Consider the following 21,527-nt stretch of genomic DNA (forward strand, 5'->3'; position numbering starts at 1 on the left):
GTTGTTAATTACATCTTGAGATTGAAAACTTTTTTATTTTTTTATTTTTTATAAAACCATTAAATTATTCGATATCACAAGGTACAATATTGAATAGGTAAACCTATTACTCGTATTTTATTTAAAAAAGGAAATTCTAAAATGCCAAAGAACAAATAGAATCTCATTCTCTCTTTTAAGAAAAACAACAATTATAATCTGATAATCATAAAAATTCCTTAAAACGCAAATTTAATTCTTATTCATTAGCACAAATCCCCACAAACCTATACATACATGATACATATACACACAAAAATGGCCCAAAAAACATCCCCGATTCTAAAGAAGCTCTTTTCCGGCAACCCCACATGTCAATTCCGTCCATTTTTCCGTTCCATAACATACATGCCCCGACCCGGATCAAACCCGATAACACCCACAACCACCCCACGGGCGGTAACACTAATCCCCGGCGACGGAATCGGCCCATTAGTGACCAACGGCGTCGAACAAGTGATTTCCGCCATGAAAGCTCCGGTAACATTCGAGAAATTCGAAAATGTTCATGGGGATATGAAAAAGATCCCTGATGACGTCATAGAATCGATAAAAAGGAATAAAGTTTGCTTGAAAGGTGGCTTGATGACGCCAATGGGTGGTGGGGTGAATTCGTTGAATGTCGTGTTGCGAAAAGAATTGGATTTGTTTGTGTCGCTTGTGAATTGTTGTAATTTTGATGGGTTGGTTACTAGACATGAAAATGTTGATATTGTTGTTATTAGAGAGAATACTGAAGGTGAGTATTCTGGGTTGGAACATGAAGTTGTTCCGGGTGTTGTCGAGAGTCTTAAGGTCCGTTTTTCCTCGTTTCGTGTTTTTGTTTCCTGTTTTCTTGGTTATTATTGTATGGAATTATACATGTTTTTGTTACTTATATATTGATGTTGGTGTATGGTTTACAAGTTATATTGGACTTACTTGTTAGATGTTTTTTTTTTTTTGCTGATTTGACAACTATATAATGTGCTACTTCATTAAAATTGGTGCCTGGTATACGAGTTATAAGATGACGTATAGACGATAGTAGCTTGAATGGTTTGAAGGTGTTTTTTAAATGAGATTAGCATTTAACCGATGAAGCACCTTTTTAAGCATCATTTGAGGTGGTCATTTTGAATGCCCTTTTAGTAATAAGCTCTTCTAAAGTATGCAATCTCAAATGGCCCCAAATTTGTTATATCAAAAGGCCACAGTGAAAGGTTAACATAAGAGGGATAGTTTAGTTGGATATGTTTTGGTGTAATGTGCCGTTATTAATTTCAAGTAGAACTTAAAATACAGACAGTATTATTAGTCCTGCCATCCGAAAGGGAATATATGAATGTTCATGTTTTAAGTAGAATAATAGATCTTTACAAACAGGTCTTTGTCCTAGTGATATATAAGGTGTATCTCTCAACCAAGTGGTTGTTGGTTCAAGTTTAAGATGGGACAAATGTGTAGTAAAAGGTGTGGTGTATGGCATTTGTTTGTTAAACCTGACAACATTAAATAACAAATAACTGCTACAAAGAAAGATTTGTCTGCAATGGCAAAGATAATGGCTCAAAAGGTGTAGTAAAAAGCTGAACTTGGATAATGGCTGTCGAAATTAGATAGGTTCATAAATTGCCGAACTAAACTTTTTGGACGATTTAACTTCCGTAATGTAATTCTTTTACTTGTTGAAATATAGTGAAATGAAGCAGTAGCATTTTTGCTTCTATTGTTTCTGATTATTGTTTGCTTTTAGGTGATAACAAAATTCTGCTCTGAGCGAATTGCACAGTATGCTTTTGAGTATGCTCACCTGAACAACAGAAAAACCGTGACTGCTGTTCATAAAGCAAACATCATGAAGCTTGCAGATGGTCTTTTCTTGGAGTCATGCAGGGAGATTGCGAAAAGGTATCCCGATATCAAGTACAATGAGATTATTGTGGACAACTGCTGCATGCAACTTGTGTCTAAACCAGAGCAATTCGATGTCATGGTATGTTAATCTTATTCTGTAATATAGCTATTAATTTTTCCTTTCATTTCTCACTATTGTGTCGTCCTCCTTATTAGATTATATTGATTTAGGTTAGTCTGCACACGTTCCTAGCTTCATTAATCTTAATTTGGTATACGGACCGTCAATCTGTAAACAAACTGAATTACATCTGTAACGTATTTTCATCTGGAAGAAACTTATTAGAAGATGTTGTCTGCGAGCTATGGCAGCACTTGTGAACACGGCATATTCTCATGATTGTTGGTTTCCCTTGGAACCACATGGGAGTTCTAAAAAGGAATATTGCCTTATCACGTGGGACCATATGAATTATTAGAGCTGAAAATAAGTGGTCTAAGAACCACTAGTCTGGTGGCGTTGTGGATGTATGATACGCCCCGACTGGAAAATATGCAAAAACACACGATGATAACGACCACCGTAATGATCCATTTTCAAGAGGTTGGTCAACTTCCCTAGATGACAGTTACCATTCGAGATGCAAACCAACTCTCCAAATCATGCTCACATATTTAGTTCTCTATTGAAAAGCATAATAAGCTTAATATTCTACTGAAATTGCTAATTCTAATCATTGGCTTAATAATGATAATACATATCTAATGATTATATTTACCAATAATATTTGCTCATATTCTTGTCATACTTAATCATGCACAAATCTAAGAATATCCTTATTCGGATTCGCTTCTTGGCTGCACAATATATTATACCGCACTCTACTTTCAGCTCACCACTTTCTGCTTAACTAGTAGTCTTTGTGTCCATATTCACATGTCTTTTGAGAAATGAACAAGGATTGGCCTTATTCTTTCTAATCATTAAAAACTTTATTAGTGTGGGTCCCCAGTCACCTAATAGGACGTGAGAAGAAGAAATAAAGATGTGATTGTGGGGTCACATTATGAGGAAAATTGAAGATGAAAATCAGCAGAACAAGAACCAAATAAAGGTCACACATGACTGACTCATAATGCGAGATTGTTAGCCAAATATCTAAACTAATCCTAATATGGGACAAAATAAGAGAACCTTTTGAACAAAAACCAATTTGATTAGTATTGATTAATTTTTACTAATGGGACGTTGTAATTCTTATGTTTTGTGGCACACATAAATGAATCATTGTGTTTATTTTCGAACGGGTGAGGTATTAAATAAGACAATTCAGAACTGGCAACTGCATAGATACTAAACACATGAGTAGACTAATATAATTATTTCAGTAACATAATGACGAAATCTTGTCATACTTGAGATATGTTCCCTCTAAGTTAAATATGTTTAACACTCATGAGTCATGACCATAAATTGCTTCATTACTTAATAATGGATCCACCCAACCTCCAATTATTGTCCTCATTTGGATTTTGGATTTCACAAATAATTTCCTCATTCTAAAGTGGCTTTCAATGATGAGTATGCCCTTCAAATAAAATGTGGACCGTAGGCCCCCAAAGTGGTCAAGTGGGTCTTTTGTTACGACAATAATGTAAAGAAAGAGTAGAGTGTGCTCAGGCAAGTGAATAGAATGATTGGCTCTCATCAAACCAAAGTAATGTAAGTAACGAAATGATGAAAATGGTTGCTTTCATAATCTTTTCTTGCAGCTTGTCGGCTGTCGCATATGCTTACCCACAAAATTACGATTAGGCCATTACTATCAAGGGAATTGATTCATACTAATATATTGCAGGTGACTCCTAACCTTTATGGGAACCTAGTTGCGAACGTAGCTGCTGGTATTGCTGGCGGGACAGGTGTCATGCCAGGAGGTACAAACTTCCGAAACATATTTCTGTATGCTTAAACTTTTTTGGGTAAAAATATTGCATAAACTTTGTGGCAAAGATTGCTAACCTTCTACTCTTCTCTGTGGTTTTCCATAAAAAATGAAATATCAGCTTGTTGTTTACATATTTGATATTCCTGTTAATCTCTAAGGGGATAATCCGAAAGATTTTAACTAAAAAGGACACAGGCTAAATGGGTCAACTGGGTCAAAACTCAAAAGTCAAGTGTATATAAATGTATAACCTTGAGTTTTTTTTCTTTCAACAAGTTAAAATTATTTTTGTTATAATCTAGTTTTGTAATCATATTGAACACTTTAAGTTATATATATAATTCAAATCAGGAGAGAATAGTACTTGCAGGTCGGCCCAACCTGGCCTAACCTATTTTGACCCATACCAAATGTACCCTGCTTTGACATGGGAGCTGACCCGCTTTATAATGACCAACATGATTTGACCAAGCAATATTGATTGATTCTTACAGGAAATGTTGGGACCGAGTTTGCTATCTTTGAGCAGGGTGCATCAGCTGGGAATGTCGGAAAACCAAAAATGGTCGAGAAGAAAAGAGCAAACCCCATAGCTCTATTTCTTTCATCAGCCATGATGCTCAGGCACATCCAGCTTCCGGATTTTGCAGATCGTTTAGAAACTGCAGTGAAACATGTTATCTTTGAGGGAAAATACCGCACTAAAGACCTTGGAGGAAGCAGCACAACCCAAGAGGTTACTGATGCAGTCATATCTGCACTAGAAGGACTTGCGTGAGCTATGTCCTTACCCATTTTGCCAGCCTAACCTAATTAACATTCTTGATTGAATTTAAACTAGGTGCTAGATTTTTCTTGTGCCAACTTGACAATGGTTTTGGTCTAAATAAGTCGATCCATTAAGCGTAACCTGTAAAGGAAAGTGATCGGTTTTTGTTTTTGGTGTTGATAAATATGCAAGTCTATATGGCTCAAAGTTGCAAACTTGGTTTGCTGAGTTTCTTCTTGCCTTTTTAAATTCTTACTTGGAGCCATTTAAATAGAGCCATTTAAATACCCAGTTAAATGAACACTCGAACCTCTTTACCTTGTGATTGGTTTGAAGTCATTTTTGTGACAAAACATTAAAGTTACATAAAAATGATGTTTTCGAACATATATTTTGGCCAGAAATTGAAGTAAATACTACTCTTATGCAAACTACTGAGATACATGTTTCGTATATTATATATCATAGCATCCCATTTAACATTCATAAACATCAAATGCTACCTACAAGAGAAAATCATCCTGCGTTACAAACCGCTTATGCTATGAAGAAAAAAAGCAGCAGCAAAAGGGGGACATTTGTCATTTTGCTGAAGAGAGTGCAGTAGCAGGATATTGAGCAAGGTTGAGGCGTATGATGGACGACTCTATCAGATTTCCAATATATAAATGTTCCCCAATCATTGTTCCTGTTGTAACCATTTTCAGGCTAGGGTCATAGTATCGCTCAAGCAGTTCCCCATTCAAATCCACAGCAACTACCCCTGAATTTTTCTCTATTGGAGGTCGTTTCATGTGCTTTTCCAGAAATGCAAGGACCTTTCTAATAAATGGATATTTACGCGAAAGATCCCATACATATGAATGCTCCTGCCAAACAGATTCAGAACAAGTTACTAGTGTTATGCAACCAAAGTCACTAACTTTGTTTTTTCTTTTCAAATCTAGTCTTATATAGGACATAGACAAAATAAGTAAACGATTCTAATACAAGATAAGATAAATTATTTACCAATGGAATCCCGATCCAATAGTGACCTTCACCATCATAATGAATGTTGTCAACGATACCAGGTAGCCTATCTACAAATAGGTCTGTTAGACCCTCTTTATCCCCATGTATGTAGTATCTCATGCATCTCATCCTGCAGATTTCATTAACAAAACGTCAAATCTCTAAATTTTTGATGCCATCAGAGTTTCTGACGCATAAGAAGAAATGTGACATTACATGGGAGTTTCACAAAAGATAACAAAATCTTGATCCGGCGACATCTCAACACCGTTAGCATAGTAGAGATCTCGAGCAACCACTTTCGTCTGCTTTGTCGATGGATCATAGCTCATTAATCTACCATAAGGCCGGCCTTCATATATGTCTAGCGCATGATCGTGCAAGTCGTATTTCCACGAGGCATCTGTGAAGTACAATATGCCATTTTTTGCAACTGTTACAGCATCTGTTGTTGCAAATTTTATGCCCTCGGCCTCGTTTGTCAACATTTCTAGTTCGCCATCTTTGGTTATTTTAAGTAATCCCTAAGAACAAAAAAGTTGGAGACAAATAAGTGACAAACTAGACTTAAAACTGAAATCGTAAATGGGGATTACGAAGAAAGTCAAGAAACCAGGGACAGATTACCAAGGCCCGCTGAATGGTATATTTGGGCTAGACAAGAGTCTAAGGCCCCCAAATTTTAATTGGCAAGGTAATATTATTGGAATTCAACCTTTTTTTTTATTAGTATTATTTTACAACGAAAGTCATTAGCAGCATCTCCACAATTTTAATATATAGGTTATTTTACATTTGTAATGTGGAAAACAAATTAAAATTATACAATATATGGTTGTAGGATTCACAACGTGCCTAGATTGCATCTCAGCTTGTTAGAGGATGTGTTAGAGGAAGTAGTACAGTGTTGTGTTCAAAGACAAACTAGACAATAAAAAAAACTAAACTAAACTTGTTAAGAGGAAATACGAATCAAAACTTGCAAGTGATCAAAAATAGACACCAAAACTCATCTCACTTGTAGCCACCAAATAAGTTAAGCTGACACTGCAGATTACATAATTAACTTTTTAAAGAAATTGGTTTGAGGTGTTTGTATTAATATTACGAGGACATGTTGAACAGAAAATTATGTTTCACATCCCTTTTCGGTTCAAAAAAAAAAATGTTTCACATCCCTTTTATTATGCAATTTACTTTTCTCCGTATTGGCCATAATAATGGATTAGTTAATACATGTAATGAAGATTATTTATTTCTTGAATAAAATCCCCCCAGCCCCCCTTATTGGTGAGAATTATTTGAAAATATGAATCGAGTATGGGATGGTCTTATAGCATGTCCCATCCATGAGAGCGTATTTAATGATTTGATTGTCTTCTTTAGAGCTCAATAATTTTTTTAATTTTTTTTCTATTAAAAAAAAAAAACAAGTCGAGTCTCTATTATTGGAGTCAGATGTAGATGCAAATGTTTTACCAACGGTGACATATATGGTCCATGAGTACCTTTTATTTATGTACTTGATGATCTTGTAAGGTAAATATTCATCTTTTGGATAAGTCAGAAATCAACTTTAGGCAGTAGACTAAAAAATTGCCCCGCGGAAACGATTATCCATGTTCTTAGCTCCAGAGTTTGAGATATATGATTAACTCCGATGAGTGTTATAATTCCATGAATTTTTGAAATCCGGCGAGATATAGAAAAATGAAGAGTAAGAGAGAAATAATATGGAGAAAAAAGCTTGAATTATTGTTTATCTGTTAAGGTTTTTCTTATTATTGTTTCATTTCATCTATGATATATAATTAAAATATGACGTTTTCATAGTCAAGCTTTTAGCCAATTGGAACACAATTTAATAGCAACTTGTTTATATTATTTCACGTTAACTAATTCTGTAATTCAAGAGATTAATCTTACCTTTACTTTATTATTATGTGTTATAATCAATCTAATGTCAAACACATGACCGATAACGATGGCTAAGATTTTAGTCCATACATTATTCATTACAAACTTTATGTTTGATTTTTCATTTTTAGGTATTTTGAAAAGTTATCACTCCGTAATCCGTATAATAATAGTACGACATATATATGTATTCGCAATTTGTATTAGCTAGGTTCGAATCTCCTTAAGTAAAATTCTTTGGGCATTACCAAAGAAAAAAGATATCGATATTATCAAAAAGACATCTCAAAATTACCACATATATCTGAGTCAAAAACTCGACTTATTTAACAGAATAAAATATACTATCAAAAGTTAACCAACTAACGTACCTTAAACGCATCAGCAACATAAACCTCACCTAAGTGACCAAGAGCGAGTCCAAGAGGTCGACCACCAGTGTTAACCCAGTCCTCAACCATCGAGTCATTCAACCTGACTCGTTTAACCCACCCACCATAACAACTCGTATATATAACACCCAAATTCGAGTCATACACAATATCTTCTGGTCCCAACAGCTGACCCTGGCCTATCTTTTCAGACCCATGAAGCATTTTTTGGTTCACTTTTGGTATTAAAGTATTTGGTTTTTTGGCTAACTCTTCAGGAGAATATGGAGCTGCATCAAAATTATCGAAATGGACCACAAGTAGAGCTAACAACATTGTGGCTATGGCCGTGATGAGTATCACACGCCATGGCCCAGTGGTTTGGGTTGTGGTTCCTGTTGATGAAGTCGTTGGTGATGGTGAGTGAGTTGAGTCGGCCATTGTGTGATTACATTTGTGTGAAAGAGAAATTTATTTATACATAAAGTCATGACTTTGACTATGATATTTTACAAAATTTAATGAGTCATCTAGAATAATACATATATTATCTTTTACTTTTTATCTTATCTAAAATTGAAACAAGACAACAAAATTTGTTAAATCTAGATATTGCATGACTTATTTTAGCTTTTGAGGTGGTGAGGTAATGTCATATGGATTTCTAGTGACTTATCTTGATTTTCACAATATAGGCCGGCCCAGCCCATGATAATGTTGGTCTCTCTCTTGTTGAGTTGTTGATACTTGATAGTTTATATCTGTTAGATATGTCTCAACTCTCAAGTAGTCAAGAATATCATAAACATATCTAGCTTAGCCATCTAAACACAATACGTAAACAAAATATGAATCAAATGCTGTAAATCTGTTATGCAACTATTGAGATACATTTTCGTGTATATTCCGGAATTGAAGATGATAAATGTTCATAATATGTACTCTAATAATTTTTTTTAACAATAAAATTATTACACATAACAGATCAAGTAATAAGAGATGAAGAGATTTATTCATATATACTAATAAGGTTGTAGTTCTAGGAGGATTGTTAGAAAAATGTCATTTTCCTTTCAAAATAGAAAATGTCATTAACATACATAATTAAACATCAAATGTTATATAGCTAGACATAAAAATCCATACTTTACCATGCATTATTTCAACATTATATCAATGATAGAAAATATTTGTATCACACATTATGATATATCTACCACATTACTATTTTAATAACTTATTCAATACAGTAGAACCTCTATAATTTAATACTCGATAATTTAATTACCTCGATAAAATTAATAATTTGTCCGGTCTCAACTTGGGACCAGTACAAAATTGGACCCCAGTTAATAAAATAATAAGATAATAATTTTTTTGAAACCCCAATGTAAATATATTAGTCCCAATAGAACTATAAATTAACAATTCCTTAAATATTTCAAAATTCTAACATTTTCTAGTAAAAAATGAATCTATAGTCACTAGTTTATTTTGGAACTTGAAATATGTATTGAGTTATCTTTAAAATTTCTCATTGCATTTAAAAGTTGAGGCATTGTCTTCTCGTATTGTAACAAAAAGTTGTGAAGTGTTGTTACCGATGATCTCTTGAGAGTTGTTGATTGGTCATGGTTGATTTCTTTACACCTTTTAGTTTAGAAGCCATAGTTGATGTGATTTTAAAACTTATCATTGGGCATTTTATAGTGAGAAATCTAGAATCATGTACATTGAACTATCTTTAATTTAAAACAATGCACTTGACAAGTTAATGTGCAAACATAAATTGAAAATGGAAATCAAAAAGGGAACTTTTGAAGGTTTGGACATCTTTAAATTAATAATTTATTAATTTATCGATATAATAATATCCCGATAAATTTATAAAAAACCTCGGTCCCGATATTATTAATTTATAGAGGTTTTACTGTATGTTGTATGTGTTGTACTTTGTGGTAGATTTATAAAAAAGTATGGTATGAATATCACCACTCGTAACTAAAGCTATCACTAAGAGAGAAAAAAAATAGAACGTATATAGAAACAAATTAAAAAACGGGTATTTATTATTTTAGAAAAAGAGTTTTGTAACAGGAATTTAAGTAATAGAGACGATAAAAAAAAAATAAAAAATTAAGAGTGGACAAATTTAGAAAACAATGAAAAAAAAACATAATACATGAGAAAAACTTAAAAACTTATTAAAAAAAAAGTTAAAAATCCAAGATACAAATGGTCTGTGCGCGATCTTTGTCTCGATTGTTTGCATTATTTTGGGTAAAATATTATCAACCGATAAAAGTGTTAGTTTAAATTCAAAAATATGAGCGTGAGAATAGGTATATGTATATGTTTCGAGTAGAGTTCCAAAAATCAAACAGAATTAGACAGATTGAGTACAAGTTAAAATGATGGGAAATGATATTGGTATCACTTATTTTGATAGATGTATCACAACTGTGCATTACAAGCTTATACAATCAACTGTAAAACATGTACATTGTGATACATTTATTAAAATTTGTGGAACGAATATCATCTCCCTAAAATGATAACTCCTGATAAGGGTCAAAACAAGACCATTTATGGGAGCCTTATGTTTTTTTTTTCTGGTTTTTTTTTTCTATGCATTTAGAGTGAGTTAGAGTTTAATTTTATTTTCAAATTTGATTTGCTTTTAATATTACAGTAGTTTTTGACTATCCAGCCCTAAGCATCTAAATCCTGAGGACAACACTGCATAACATAGTCATCAACGACGACGATAACACGATATATATCATCGGTTTACATTAAGGATCCTTTAAACAATATTACTTCTACCAACCCTAATTTTCAATATCAGTTACATAAAACAAATACTTTACATGTTGTGTCATGCATGATATTATAGAGCACATCGCAAGTCTAAACCTAAACGTTGATGTTTAGTGATTTTTCTATTTAAATGAATTTGTTTTATGTTCTTAATAAAATAATGTTTAGTTTTATGAATTAATTTGTTTTTTAAAAGATAGAATTTGTTTCTTTTTGACATTCAAAATTTTTTTTTATTTAATTTTGACCGTAATTATTTTTTATTGTGTTATATAACACTTGCTATAAAATATATGAATGAATTGAGTTTTTGATGTACTATTCAATGATTTAAGTTTCATGAACTATTATAAAATACATAAAAAGATATTTATGGTCAAAATTATAAAAAAATGACTTTGAAAGTCAAACTAAGACACTTAAAATAGAACGGTGGGTATTACTTAGCAAGTATTGGTACTTATTGGCACTTATTGGCAAAAAAATGGGATGACACATGACAAGTTGGCATTAGTTGAAATACTTGCCGGAACTTACCAATTTTTAGCATAATAGTTTAATCCGATAATCCAAAAATGACACTTAGAGTTGTGATTGGTTAATAAGTTATTGGATTAGTTGTTTTTTCATATGTATAAAAATTATATTATATTATGTAATATTTAAAAATATCCTGACTGAGTTACGTTTCGAGTCACGAGTTAAATTTTTTTTTTTTCGAATTGAGTAAAAAATTACGAGTCGTCAACTATGAAGCCATTTAGCTTTGGATTAAATAAAATATATAACATTAGTACTAAAAGTATACATATAGTTATGTTATATACAAATTGGGATAGCCACAACCATCATATCATGTGTGCGAGCGATCTTTATTTTGCTAGTATTTTTATTTTATGTGTAGTGAGATCGGGTCCTTATGTGGTTACTTAGAGCTTGGTACGTTGTTTCCCGCTAGCAAAAGCCTTGATATCCTCATCTTGTTCGAAATAAGGCACATGTTTGACTCCTAGATTCACATATGCTTCTACCCCGTCACCTCCTTCATCGTCTAGTAATATGATACTTCTCTTAAATGTACCAAACCCAAAGCTTATCCATAAAGGTTTTTCAAAGCCAAAGTTAACACCATAAAAAGGAAACTTACACCAGCTAGTTGACCAAATTATCTCTGTCGAGTTTGGAATGTTGGTATAATGTGAGAAGGAATTCAATATCACTTTTTTCATTTCATGGTTATCATGACCTACTTTCAAATATTCGTTAGTGGTTTCTTTAAAATTATCTGTTAATAGGGTTGTCAATTCCGCAAACTCCTTTATGGTATCACAAGAAGTGACTATGAGACCCCAAAGATTTCCAAAAGCATTTTTGGGTATCAAAGATATCGTTCCATGCCTAAGGTCAATTGGTTGGACTAAGGCAGAGCATTTTGGATGACCATAAATCGCATAATCTACACCAATGAAAGCCTTCCATAATAGGGCGGACACCAATTGTCCCTTGGACATATGATGTGTGTTTATTTTTCCACCTAGTGTAGCTTTGGCTCTCATTTTTGATATTGCATAACCATTGAACGAAAGTTTTATTGTGACGTAGTCATCATTCGATTCTGAGTTAGCAAAGTGTATCTCAAAAGGAGATAAACCTCGAGAAGGAAACAAACCAGACACTGGAAAGATACTATTAGCAACAACTTCAACCTTGGTCTCTCGTCGACTGAAGGTAGCCCATTGGGTAAGAAACGTGGTCAAAGTGGCGGCATCACCAATCTTGTGTGACATATTTACACCGAGTGCTAAACCTCCACAACGAAAAATGGTGACTTGGATTGCAAGTAGTGGATTAGTAGCTTCAAATGTGGACCAAATTTTCAATGGTAGGAATTCATTGATCACCTTAGGATTTTCTTTGAGATGAAGAATTTCTTCAATTGTGATATCAACTTGAGATTGTATAAACTCAACACCTTGGTCATTGCAGTCAACTTCTCGAATGTCCTCAATATATCTACCGGCTAAAGGGTACATAAGAGTCAAAGTTTTTTCTAATGATTTCCGAAGCTTGGCAATAGAACATGAGACATCACCGTTACTTGAAGGAATAAAGAGAACAAGAGGCACATACGTCGTTGGAGCAAATTCATCTATGAAACTTATTTTATATCGACGAAGGATGGAAGGAGTCCCGAACGAGGGTTTTATTAAGTTTTTTGATTGGATTTCAACCTTCATAGTCGAAGCAAGAGGAATTGGGGTATGAATGTCACAGAATATGAAAACTAGTAGATCGATTTTTATAATGTATTATATACACATTTAATTGGTGTCAGTGCACAAGAAAATAATGAGTACATGACCCTTCTATTATAATATTAAATAAATGTCACTATAAATCAAGTTGTTAATCAATTGGTACAGCTATTTATACTTTGGCCGTCACTTACATCTAGACATTTAGACCAACAAAATGGATTAAATACCTAGGATTAGACTAAAAGCGTTAAGGTCAAGATCGAAATGCATTGAAAAACACGGTAGCTTAAGGCACATTGTCAAAAAAGCCTGCAGAGATATCGAATATCTACTTGTAATAAAATGTTTAGCATCAATATAAATACAATTTTTTTGATAATACACGTTTTAATACGCTTCACCTCACTATACAATGGTGAGTGCCAATCATGATAAACAAAATTGTCTTAACGGAACATGCATGCGCTATGTACCGCATAGTGTCAGCTCCAAATAAAAAACGTAAGTGCATCTGTTATGTTGATACATATATCCATATTGTTGTATTCGGTTTATCCTAATTCGCAGATTTATTGCCAATGTTCATCTTTCATCCTAAAACACATGCAAGCCTCCATGGCTCTATGTTTGCGCGGACATGCATAAGCTTTGTTTGACAATCAAAATATTTAGAAGTTCATGGTATCACATCTACACTTGGTAATATCAATTAATACATAATCGGACAAGAAAACGTACATGAGAAAAACCAACAAAAAAACATACATGGAAGAAGAGAATCATGATATTTCTACACTTGACTACTGCCATCAATTCATCAACAAAAATAAATTGTAAGCCATGTGTACTCAAAATCATACATGAGAATATTATTAGTTTATTTAAGGGAGTAGTATCCTGGAATGTAACAAACTTTAGACGAATGTTTATAATGTGAAATAACTAAAGTTGTGTTCACTGTATGTAATCATCTTTAAATTATGTTTATTGTTTGTAAAAAAGGTATACGTGACAACCATATATAGCTGCTACTTGTTAGTTTTTGATTGGTCGGATACCTTTTTTTACATACAATAGACATAATTTAAAGATCATTACATACAATGAACACAACTTTAGTTATTTCACACTTTAGATATTCGTCCAAAGTTTGTTACATTTCAGGATACTTATCCCTTTATTTAATCAAACCATCTAGGCTACAACCCATTGGCCACATGCCCCCCTAAAAAGTGACTGGGTGGGAACACCAAGGTTCGAATCCCTGCAAAAACATATATTCAACCAGCCAAGATTTCTAAGCATTTTTTAGTTTATTTAATCATGATTATTAAAGTTGTGAACCATGGAGATGTTTGGTAAAAAGGAATTGAGAGAATGTTAAAGAAAATTAAGAACGAGAATCAACATAAAGAAATAAAATCCATTATGCTGTTTGTTGTGATAAGTAGATAATTAAACTTAAGAAATGTAATGGATGATGATTCTTTAGTTTGTTATGTCAATTATCAAGAGAATGAATTTCATTATAATTTTTCCTTTTGCTTGAACCAAAAATCTTTACTAAATCCAATTACCTGTTGTACATGATAGCCATTGAACGGCGACCTAATAACCGCAATTGGTGCATGACCTATCTTGATCCAACAAAAGATAATGAGTTTTAGTCAAAAGTTTTGGGATCCTAACGGTAGTTGGATGTTTTCAAATGTGTCGTCGTGTCTCTCATGTTAGCAAGGATTAATTTCAATGCGGAAGTCAGGATGGGTAGAGTGAAAACTAGATGAATTAAAACTTTAGAATGATTCCTTAGTTTAAATCTCATATATTGAAACTTTTATCGCTTTAATGTTTATTTTTATATATGTATATTGGATTTCTTTAGCTATAAATTTTATACAACTAATTAATCCATTAGAAATCACTATTGGGATTAGGTGTTAAATAATTTCTTTCTTCCTTTACTTGTTGTTTGTTGATTTAAAATAGAATTTCTCATTCAATTTCTATTGAATGTAATGTAAAATCATCTTGGCCATTATGAGTTTAGAGCTAGAAACTGAGAATTAATTAAGTTTATATGTCTTTGATAAATGAGATTTTTTAGAAATTGATTTTACAAAGCTCAAGTTTTAGAATTGAGTGTTACAAAACTCATGTCCTTGTTGGTTATAATCCTAATACCCGTATGATGTATGAAATATATAATACGCTATATAATCTAATTATGTATAAATCGTTTATAAACTATAAGTTGATGATCTAATGACATTAATAGCATAATCAAAATATGAAGGTTATATGGTTTAGATTATTGGAAAAAATCCATAAAAAGGTAACTTATTTACACAAATTTCCTATTAAAGATAACTTATTTTGCTTTCGTTTATTTAAAGGACCCAATTTAAATATTTCCTAATAAAGGGTATCTCGTTAGTTTTTGATAGACAACTCCCGTTAAGTGTCACGTCACCGATGTCACATCATCAGATTTGTTGATGTCATCAGATTTACCACGTCACCAAACGAATATAAGCTAGTCAAAGTGAACAGTCACGCCAGCAAATCTGATGGCGTGGCATCGGTGACGTGGCACTTAATGGACGTCGCCTGTCAAAATTTAACGAGATACCCTTTATTAGAAATTTTTTGAATATAAGGTCCTTTAAATTGACGAAAACAAAATGAGTTACCTTTAATAGGAAATTTGTGTAAATAGGTTACCTTTTTATGAATTTTTCCCTAGATTATAATAGACAAATATTATTAAGGTTAGAAATAAAGATAGCAATCTAATAAAAAATATGAATGAAATTAAAATAAATAAAGTGTAATATTATCTATACTATTATTTAAAAATTATACCCTTATGTTTAAAAGTTAAGATTTTTGGGACATATGAAATTACCATTTTACCCTTAATAAATTAACTTATATCATCATTTCATTATCTTTTAAAAGATATCCACTACTCTTTTAAATCAAATATCTGTATATCAAATACCTACACCACTTGACACATCTGTTGCCATCAACGGTCGCTACCGCCGTCACCATCCGTCGATGTCACCACATCACTGTTACTTTCATCGCCGCAGCATTGCGCGGGTACCATGCTCGTCTATATTTATACTTTAGCATAAAACAAATTTCATTTTGAGTTTCAATATTGAGTTTTAAGTTTCAATACTGAATTTTAAGTTTATGTGTTTCATCAAAACGAAATTAATTCAATAACCAACATTCCCACTGTCATCATTATCGGCACCCCCGACACCACCAGGCACCACCAATCACCGTTGCCTCCTACATATTTCATTTTTGATGAAATTGAACAATTCAACATGGATAATTATCCAAAATGACAACTATTTAATACAGTCAAAATAGTGATATTAATATGTTGTTACCTAATTTTTTTTTTTTAGTTTAGAGTTAATTCATAATATCACCTATGGTTTTGATGATTTGAGTCTTAGTCCCTCTAGTTTACTTGTATCAACACCAATCCCTATAGTTGCCTTTTATATCATTACCCATCCCTACACGTCAACAATCATTAATTGGGCTTTGTTAAGTCACTTATATGAGGAAATTTTAGTCTTTTTACATCTAAGACACCTCCCTCTAATCATGCTTTTCTTATTGTTCTCTTCTCAATTCACCCATTTTTTTTTTCTCATTTTAGTTCTTATGTGCTTTAATCATCATCATCATCCCGGAATATCGTTAAATCTACTAGAATTCCTGGAAATAAACATTGAAACAGATCTTGAAAATCCAATCAATAACTTATTGTGTCTAGCAACTAAAAACATGCAAATTGTTCAATATACATAAATAATCAACAAAACCCATAAATATTCCAGAGTCTAGTATAACTGTATAACTAGAAATCCTGTTTCGAAACACACGTGACATATATCTATATCTATATATATATAGAGAGAGAGAGATTTAATCAAATACATCCGGCCTAAAAGTAACATAATGTAAAATTAATTATCATTATAGAAGTGTTGATCACTCAAAATCGAGAAAATCACATTATTTTTTTAATTTTATGCCGCCATCTTGATGAATATGCATCTAGATGGATGCATAAAACAAAAGGTGTGATCTACCGGTTTTGATAAATGTATAACGTAAGTGGACATGGAGCTGACAAATATGATAAAATCCATTACAATAGCCACAATAAGGCTTTGATACATATATATATATATATATAGAGAGAGAGAGAGAGAGAGAGAATCACAAAATAACACCAGTGTTTATATATAGCTTTTATGGGGAGGTTGCAGTTGCAGGATATTGAGCAAGGTCGAGGCGAAAAATGGCAGTCGCGTACAAAGTCCCAAGATATAGTTTCTTCTTCATTAGTTTCCCTGTTGATACATGTTTTAACCCCGGGTCGTAGAATCTCTCAAGTGGCTTCCCCTCCTTATCCACAAAAATTGTCCCTCCGTTTTTCTTTACAAAAGGCATGTTGAAGTACTTTTGCAAGAATGCATAAACTTTACGGATATATGGATATCTACGTATGATATCCCATGCGTATGTATGCTCCTATTAAAACACGATGAAATATAGAAATGACTTAAGAGAGTTATTGTCAAGTTTGATTCAACCAAAGCTTGTAAAAGGAGCCAAAACTGAAACATATATAAACCCTTTGTTTAACTGAGCCCAACTTTATGCAAAGAATTAATTTATTCGGATAGTTATATATATAGTTTTCCCCATACCTCGCATTCAGGGATTGAATCTTGTTGTTGCTGTGGATAGTTATGTAGTTTATCATCATAAAGTATTTACTTTTTATAAAAATGGACAAAAAAGTGTTTGCAGATCACCTAACCAAAGCTGACTCTACTTCAAAATGAGACTTTTAACTTGAATCTGTTTCAACTCATTATCCAACTTGCCTTACTAGACTATATTAACACATATGGTTTTATAAATTTACTATTCTAATACAAGACCAATTAGCTTGTTTTATGTAAACTAATTACTAACTTACCTTGGGAATAGCAATCGAGTAACGCCCCAAGTCGTCGGTATGAATGTTGTCAGGCATACCAGGTAATCTATCGATAAATACATCTATTGTACCCTCCTTTTCTCCTTGTATGTAGTATCTCATGCATCTCATCCTGCAATTTTCATCACCAAAATGTGAAATTTCTAAGTTTTTATAGGTCTTTTTAAACAAAGAAAAGACAGAGTACATCTTGGTAATAAATCAAAATTAGCTTGGATAAAAAACGGGTCAAATTTTTTTTGTTTATATTTCAGTTTTATAGATGATTATTGTTATAAAGAAATCTTTATATAAATCATAATAATAATCAAAAATAATATCTTCACGAACTTTTTAACCTATTTAAGCCATTCCATTTTTAAGTAGGTTTTATAATCTTGACCCATTTGACCCGTTTAGTACCCAAGTAACCCAAACCAACACATTTTTACATAAAATGGGTTGGAAATGAGTGAAATTACATTGGGGATTCACAGTAGATAATAAATTCTTCATCATGGGATATTATCGCGCCATTAGGAAAGTAGAGATCTCGAAGAAGTACTTTGGTCTCTTTAGTGGATAAATCGTAACTCATTAGTCTACCATATGGCCGGCCTTCCAAGAAGTCGTATACATAAGTTTGCATACTGTATTTCATTGAGGCATCTGTGAAGTACAATACACCTTTCTTTGAGACTGTAACAGAATCTGCCATTCCATATTTTATGCCTTCTGCCTCGGTTGACAATACTTCTATTTCACCATCTTTCGTTATTTTAAGTATTCCCTGTATATGAACCAATAAATTGGAATATTATAATGGGACTATCAATTGTGTATGTAATAAACTTAATAATTATGATTATTCAGTCAAATTTCATGTTTTTTTCACTTAATAAACAAAAATTAAAGTCAGTTATTTATATTTTACTTAATACAGACATATATTATTTATGTATTCAACCACTTAATACGTTCAATTTTAATGTCTAAAAAAAAAATAGGCTCTAATTATGACTAAATGTCTATGATATGTAAAGAATCAGAAAAATGTCTATGTCTATATACAGTAAGCTATATCTAATACGGAGTATTCAATTATTCATCATATGTAGTTTAGTACGTATTACTCCATACTACTAACCTCTCCCTAACCTCTCCCTCTCCCTAACGGTAACAAATTTCTAGATCTAAGATCTGAATTTGTGATCCGAAGAGTGGGATTGAGATTGAGATTAAGATTGAGAGTTTGAGATCGAGATTATCCCTATCCGGTTAAGGCTTCCACTCCGGTGGATCTAACCCTATTTTTCACTTTTGGGCCGGAGGTCCCTTCCACTCCGGTGGATCTGGAAGCAGCCTCTCTACCTTTGAGTAGGGGTAAGGTCTGTCTACATCATACCTCCCCCATAGCCCGGCTTATGCCGGGATTGGGTACCTTGTTGTTGTTGTTGTTGTTGTTGTTGTACTCCATACTACTAACCTTTACATCATCAGCAACATAAATCTCGTCAGAGTAACCATGAGCGAGTCCAAGAGGCCGACCACCGGTGTTCACCCAATTCTCAATAACCGAGTCATTCACCCTGATTCGTTTAACCCACCCATCAGCACACCCCGTGTGTATAACATCTAACTTTGGGTCATACAAGATGTCTTCCGGTTGCATCAACTGACCCTCACCTATTATTTCAGACCCATGAAGCGTATGTGCGTTCACTTTTGGAAATTTAAAACTTGGTGCCTTGGCTAGCTCTTCTGGAGGATAAGGAGCTGCATCAAAGCTATTGATCTGGATCACGATTAAAGCCAATATGACCGCACCGATGGCTGTGGTGAGTATCGTACACCATGAGCTGGTTGTTTGGGTTGTGGTTGTATTTGGATCGTTGTTTGGGTTTGCCATATTGTGACTTGATTATTGAATGTGGTAAAAGGTTTATGAGAATTTGTGTTGTTGGTTCATTCATATATATATACACACACAAATGACCAATCAAAAGGTTTTTATTAAACCTCAAATTCAGCAGGCTACTAGATATACAACAATGTCCACCATACACATACAACATAGTACATACCACACCAAATCATGTGGACCAAAACATCAGAAAAAGACTTTACATCAAAGCAAATTAAAAACGTGAGAAACACCACCACCCAATATATATTTGCCACATCAAAAGATCATGCCCAAGCAGCATTCCAAGATATATATTCAATGGCGTATCCATATTGTAGTACTCGTGGTCCTTTGAACCAGGGGTGGTACCAAGGGGATCGATGAGGTGGTACCAAAAGGGGCCCCTTCAGATTTTAAAATTTTTGACATGTTATAAAATTAGGTTAAGTATTTGGAAATGCATATAACTTGTATCTACTGTTTTTATTGTGTGAAAAGAAGATTCATCTATTGCATTGTAATTAACTTGTAAAATCATACAAATGTTGCAAGTAATTGACTAAATGTTGATGTGGGGGTCACTCATTGTGTCACGTCTTATATGTCAGGTGGTACTACGTTAGCATCCAACTGATATTTTATACGATTTGTTTAATTTTGCAGGTTAATTACGTACAATGAACTAGATGAATTTTTTATTTTCACACGGTAGAAAAAATGTACAAGCCACATATATCTTCAGATTTTTTCGTAAGATTTTTTAATTTTGTCTCATTTGAATTTTTTTCTGGAAGGAGAGACGAGGAACCAATGACCCTTTAGAAATTTATATTTTAACATGCAATTTAAAAATTTTTCATTTGCATTTTTAAATTTTGCTTAAATCTTTTGCTAAAGAATATTTAATTTCGCTTTTTACATATTTTTCTGATACCGTAGCATTCAGCCATTGAGCCGTTTTAAAATTCAAAAATACTAATAAAGCTGTGTAAATAATTTTGGATGGAACCTATTTATAAGAACCCCTTTAGTCTTTAGACGTGTAGGTTCGGGATGAGTTAACATGAATATTGCGAGTACTGAGTAGTCTCATAGCCCGGTAAGAAATACCTTTAAAGGTCCAAAGCCCATATAATTAACCTAAGTCCATCTATATAGCCCTATCCTTTTCCTTTATCACCAAGAAGTCAAGAACATGATTTCTACACGAGGGATACAGTTCACCTTTTTTGACAAACGGATAATCTAACAAAATATTTGACTATATATATGTATGTTTAAGATCAAAAAAGGAAATTGATTAAGTAGCATAAGTGTATAAAATTATCACGCTTCTTTGCGGGTATAAATACTATCACATATGTGAATCATAACCAAAAGGGGGATTAACGTATTGAAAAAGATCAAAATAAAAAGGGGGATTGAAAAAAAAAACAGACACGCGGCCACGTTTTGGCTCTATTCAATTCCGTGCCCTTCGAGAATTGATATACAACGGCCCAATTCTCACGCATGACTCCCTTTAGGAATATGGATTTCAATTCATCATGTTAGGAAATAAAATAAATTTTATTGTAGTCCTTTAATATTGATAATTAATGATAAACAAAAGTATTGTACAATAC

General features: G+C 33.0%; 4 protein-coding genes across 4 annotated transcripts; 1 reads left to right on the forward strand and 3 right to left on the reverse strand.

The window, feature by feature from the left end:
• The first annotated feature begins 134 nt into the window (after window positions 1–134).
• On the forward strand, window positions 135–4,808 carry LOC122602775 (isocitrate dehydrogenase [NAD] regulatory subunit 3, mitochondrial-like). The gene is made up of 4 exons (XM_043775372.1): window positions 135–834; window positions 1,775–2,014; window positions 3,735–3,813; window positions 4,319–4,808. The coding sequence occupies exons 1-4, from the start codon at window positions 277–279 to the stop codon at window positions 4,600–4,602; spliced, it is 1,161 nt and encodes a 386-aa protein (XP_043631307.1). The 5' UTR covers window positions 135–276; the 3' UTR covers window positions 4,603–4,808.
• A 176-nt stretch (window positions 4,809–4,984) lies between these two features.
• Window positions 4,985–8,365, reverse strand: LOC122602774 (protein STRICTOSIDINE SYNTHASE-LIKE 6-like). Its single transcript, XM_043775371.1, has 4 exons — window positions 7,896–8,365; window positions 5,824–6,131; window positions 5,605–5,737; window positions 4,985–5,462 (listed from the first exon to the last, which is right to left on the reverse strand). The coding sequence occupies exons 1-4, from the start codon at window positions 8,334–8,336 to the stop codon at window positions 5,175–5,177; spliced, it is 1,170 nt and encodes a 389-aa protein (XP_043631306.1). The 5' UTR covers window positions 8,337–8,365; the 3' UTR covers window positions 4,985–5,174.
• Window positions 8,366–11,559: 3,194 nt separating this feature from the next.
• On the reverse strand, window positions 11,560–12,952 carry LOC122604626 (vinorine synthase-like). Its single transcript, XM_043777501.1, has one exon. It carries the CDS (start codon window positions 12,950–12,952, stop codon window positions 11,645–11,647), a length of 1,308 nt encoding a protein of 435 aa, XP_043633436.1. The 3' UTR covers window positions 11,560–11,644.
• Window positions 12,953–17,100: 4,148 nt separating this feature from the next.
• LOC122605766 (protein STRICTOSIDINE SYNTHASE-LIKE 7-like) lies at window positions 17,101–19,994 on the reverse strand. The gene is made up of 4 exons (XM_043778721.1): window positions 19,483–19,994; window positions 18,479–18,786; window positions 17,997–18,129; window positions 17,101–17,542 (listed from the first exon to the last, which is right to left on the reverse strand). The coding sequence occupies exons 1-4, from the start codon at window positions 19,903–19,905 to the stop codon at window positions 17,261–17,263; spliced, it is 1,146 nt and encodes a 381-aa protein (XP_043634656.1). The 5' UTR covers window positions 19,906–19,994; the 3' UTR covers window positions 17,101–17,260.
• Between the last annotated feature and the right edge of the window lie 1,533 nt (window positions 19,995–21,527).

The sequence above is a fragment of the Erigeron canadensis genome, chromosome 6 (assembly GCF_010389155.1).
Source record: "Erigeron canadensis isolate Cc75 chromosome 6, C_canadensis_v1, whole genome shotgun sequence".
In the NCBI taxonomy this organism is placed as follows: Eukaryota; Viridiplantae; Streptophyta; class Magnoliopsida; order Asterales; family Asteraceae; genus Erigeron; species Erigeron canadensis.

Excerpts from the sequence above, each read along its gene's own strand:
- LOC122602775 (XM_043775372.1), top strand. The coding sequence starts at position 277 with ATGATACATATACACACAAAAATGGCCCAAAAAACATCCCCGATTCTA. Across the intron at positions 835-1,774 it reads GTGTTGTCGAGAGTCTTAAG|GTGATAACAAAATTCTGCTC; the intron begins GTCCGTTTTTCC and ends GTTTGCTTTTAG. Across the intron at positions 2,015-3,734 it reads CAGAGCAATTCGATGTCATG|GTGACTCCTAACCTTTATGG; the intron begins GTATGTTAATCT and ends AATATATTGCAG.
- LOC122605766 (XM_043778721.1), bottom strand. The coding sequence starts at position 19,905 with ATGGCAAACCCAAACAACGATCCAAATACAACCACAACCCAAACAACC. Across the intron at positions 18,130-18,478 it reads ATCTACTGTGAATCCCCAAT|GATGAGATGCATGAGATACT; the intron begins GTAATTTCACTC and ends TGAAAATTGCAG. Across the intron at positions 17,543-17,996 it reads ACTCGATTGCTATTCCCAAG|GAGCATACATACGCATGGGA; the intron begins GTAAGTTAGTAA and ends GTGTTTTAATAG.
- LOC122604626 (XM_043777501.1), bottom strand. The coding sequence starts at position 12,952 with ATGAAGGTTGAAATCCAATCAAAAAACTTAATAAAACCCTCGTTCGGG.
- LOC122602774 (XM_043775371.1), bottom strand. The coding sequence starts at position 8,336 with ATGGCCGACTCAACTCACTCACCATCACCAACGACTTCATCAACAGGA. Across the intron at positions 6,132-7,895 it reads ATGTTGCTGATGCGTTTAAG|GGATTACTTAAAATAACCAA; the intron begins GTACGTTAGTTG and ends TTTTGTTCTTAG. Across the intron at positions 5,463-5,604 it reads ATTGGATCGGGATTCCATTG|GAGCATTCATATGTATGGGA; the intron begins GTAAATAATTTA and ends TCTGTTTGGCAG.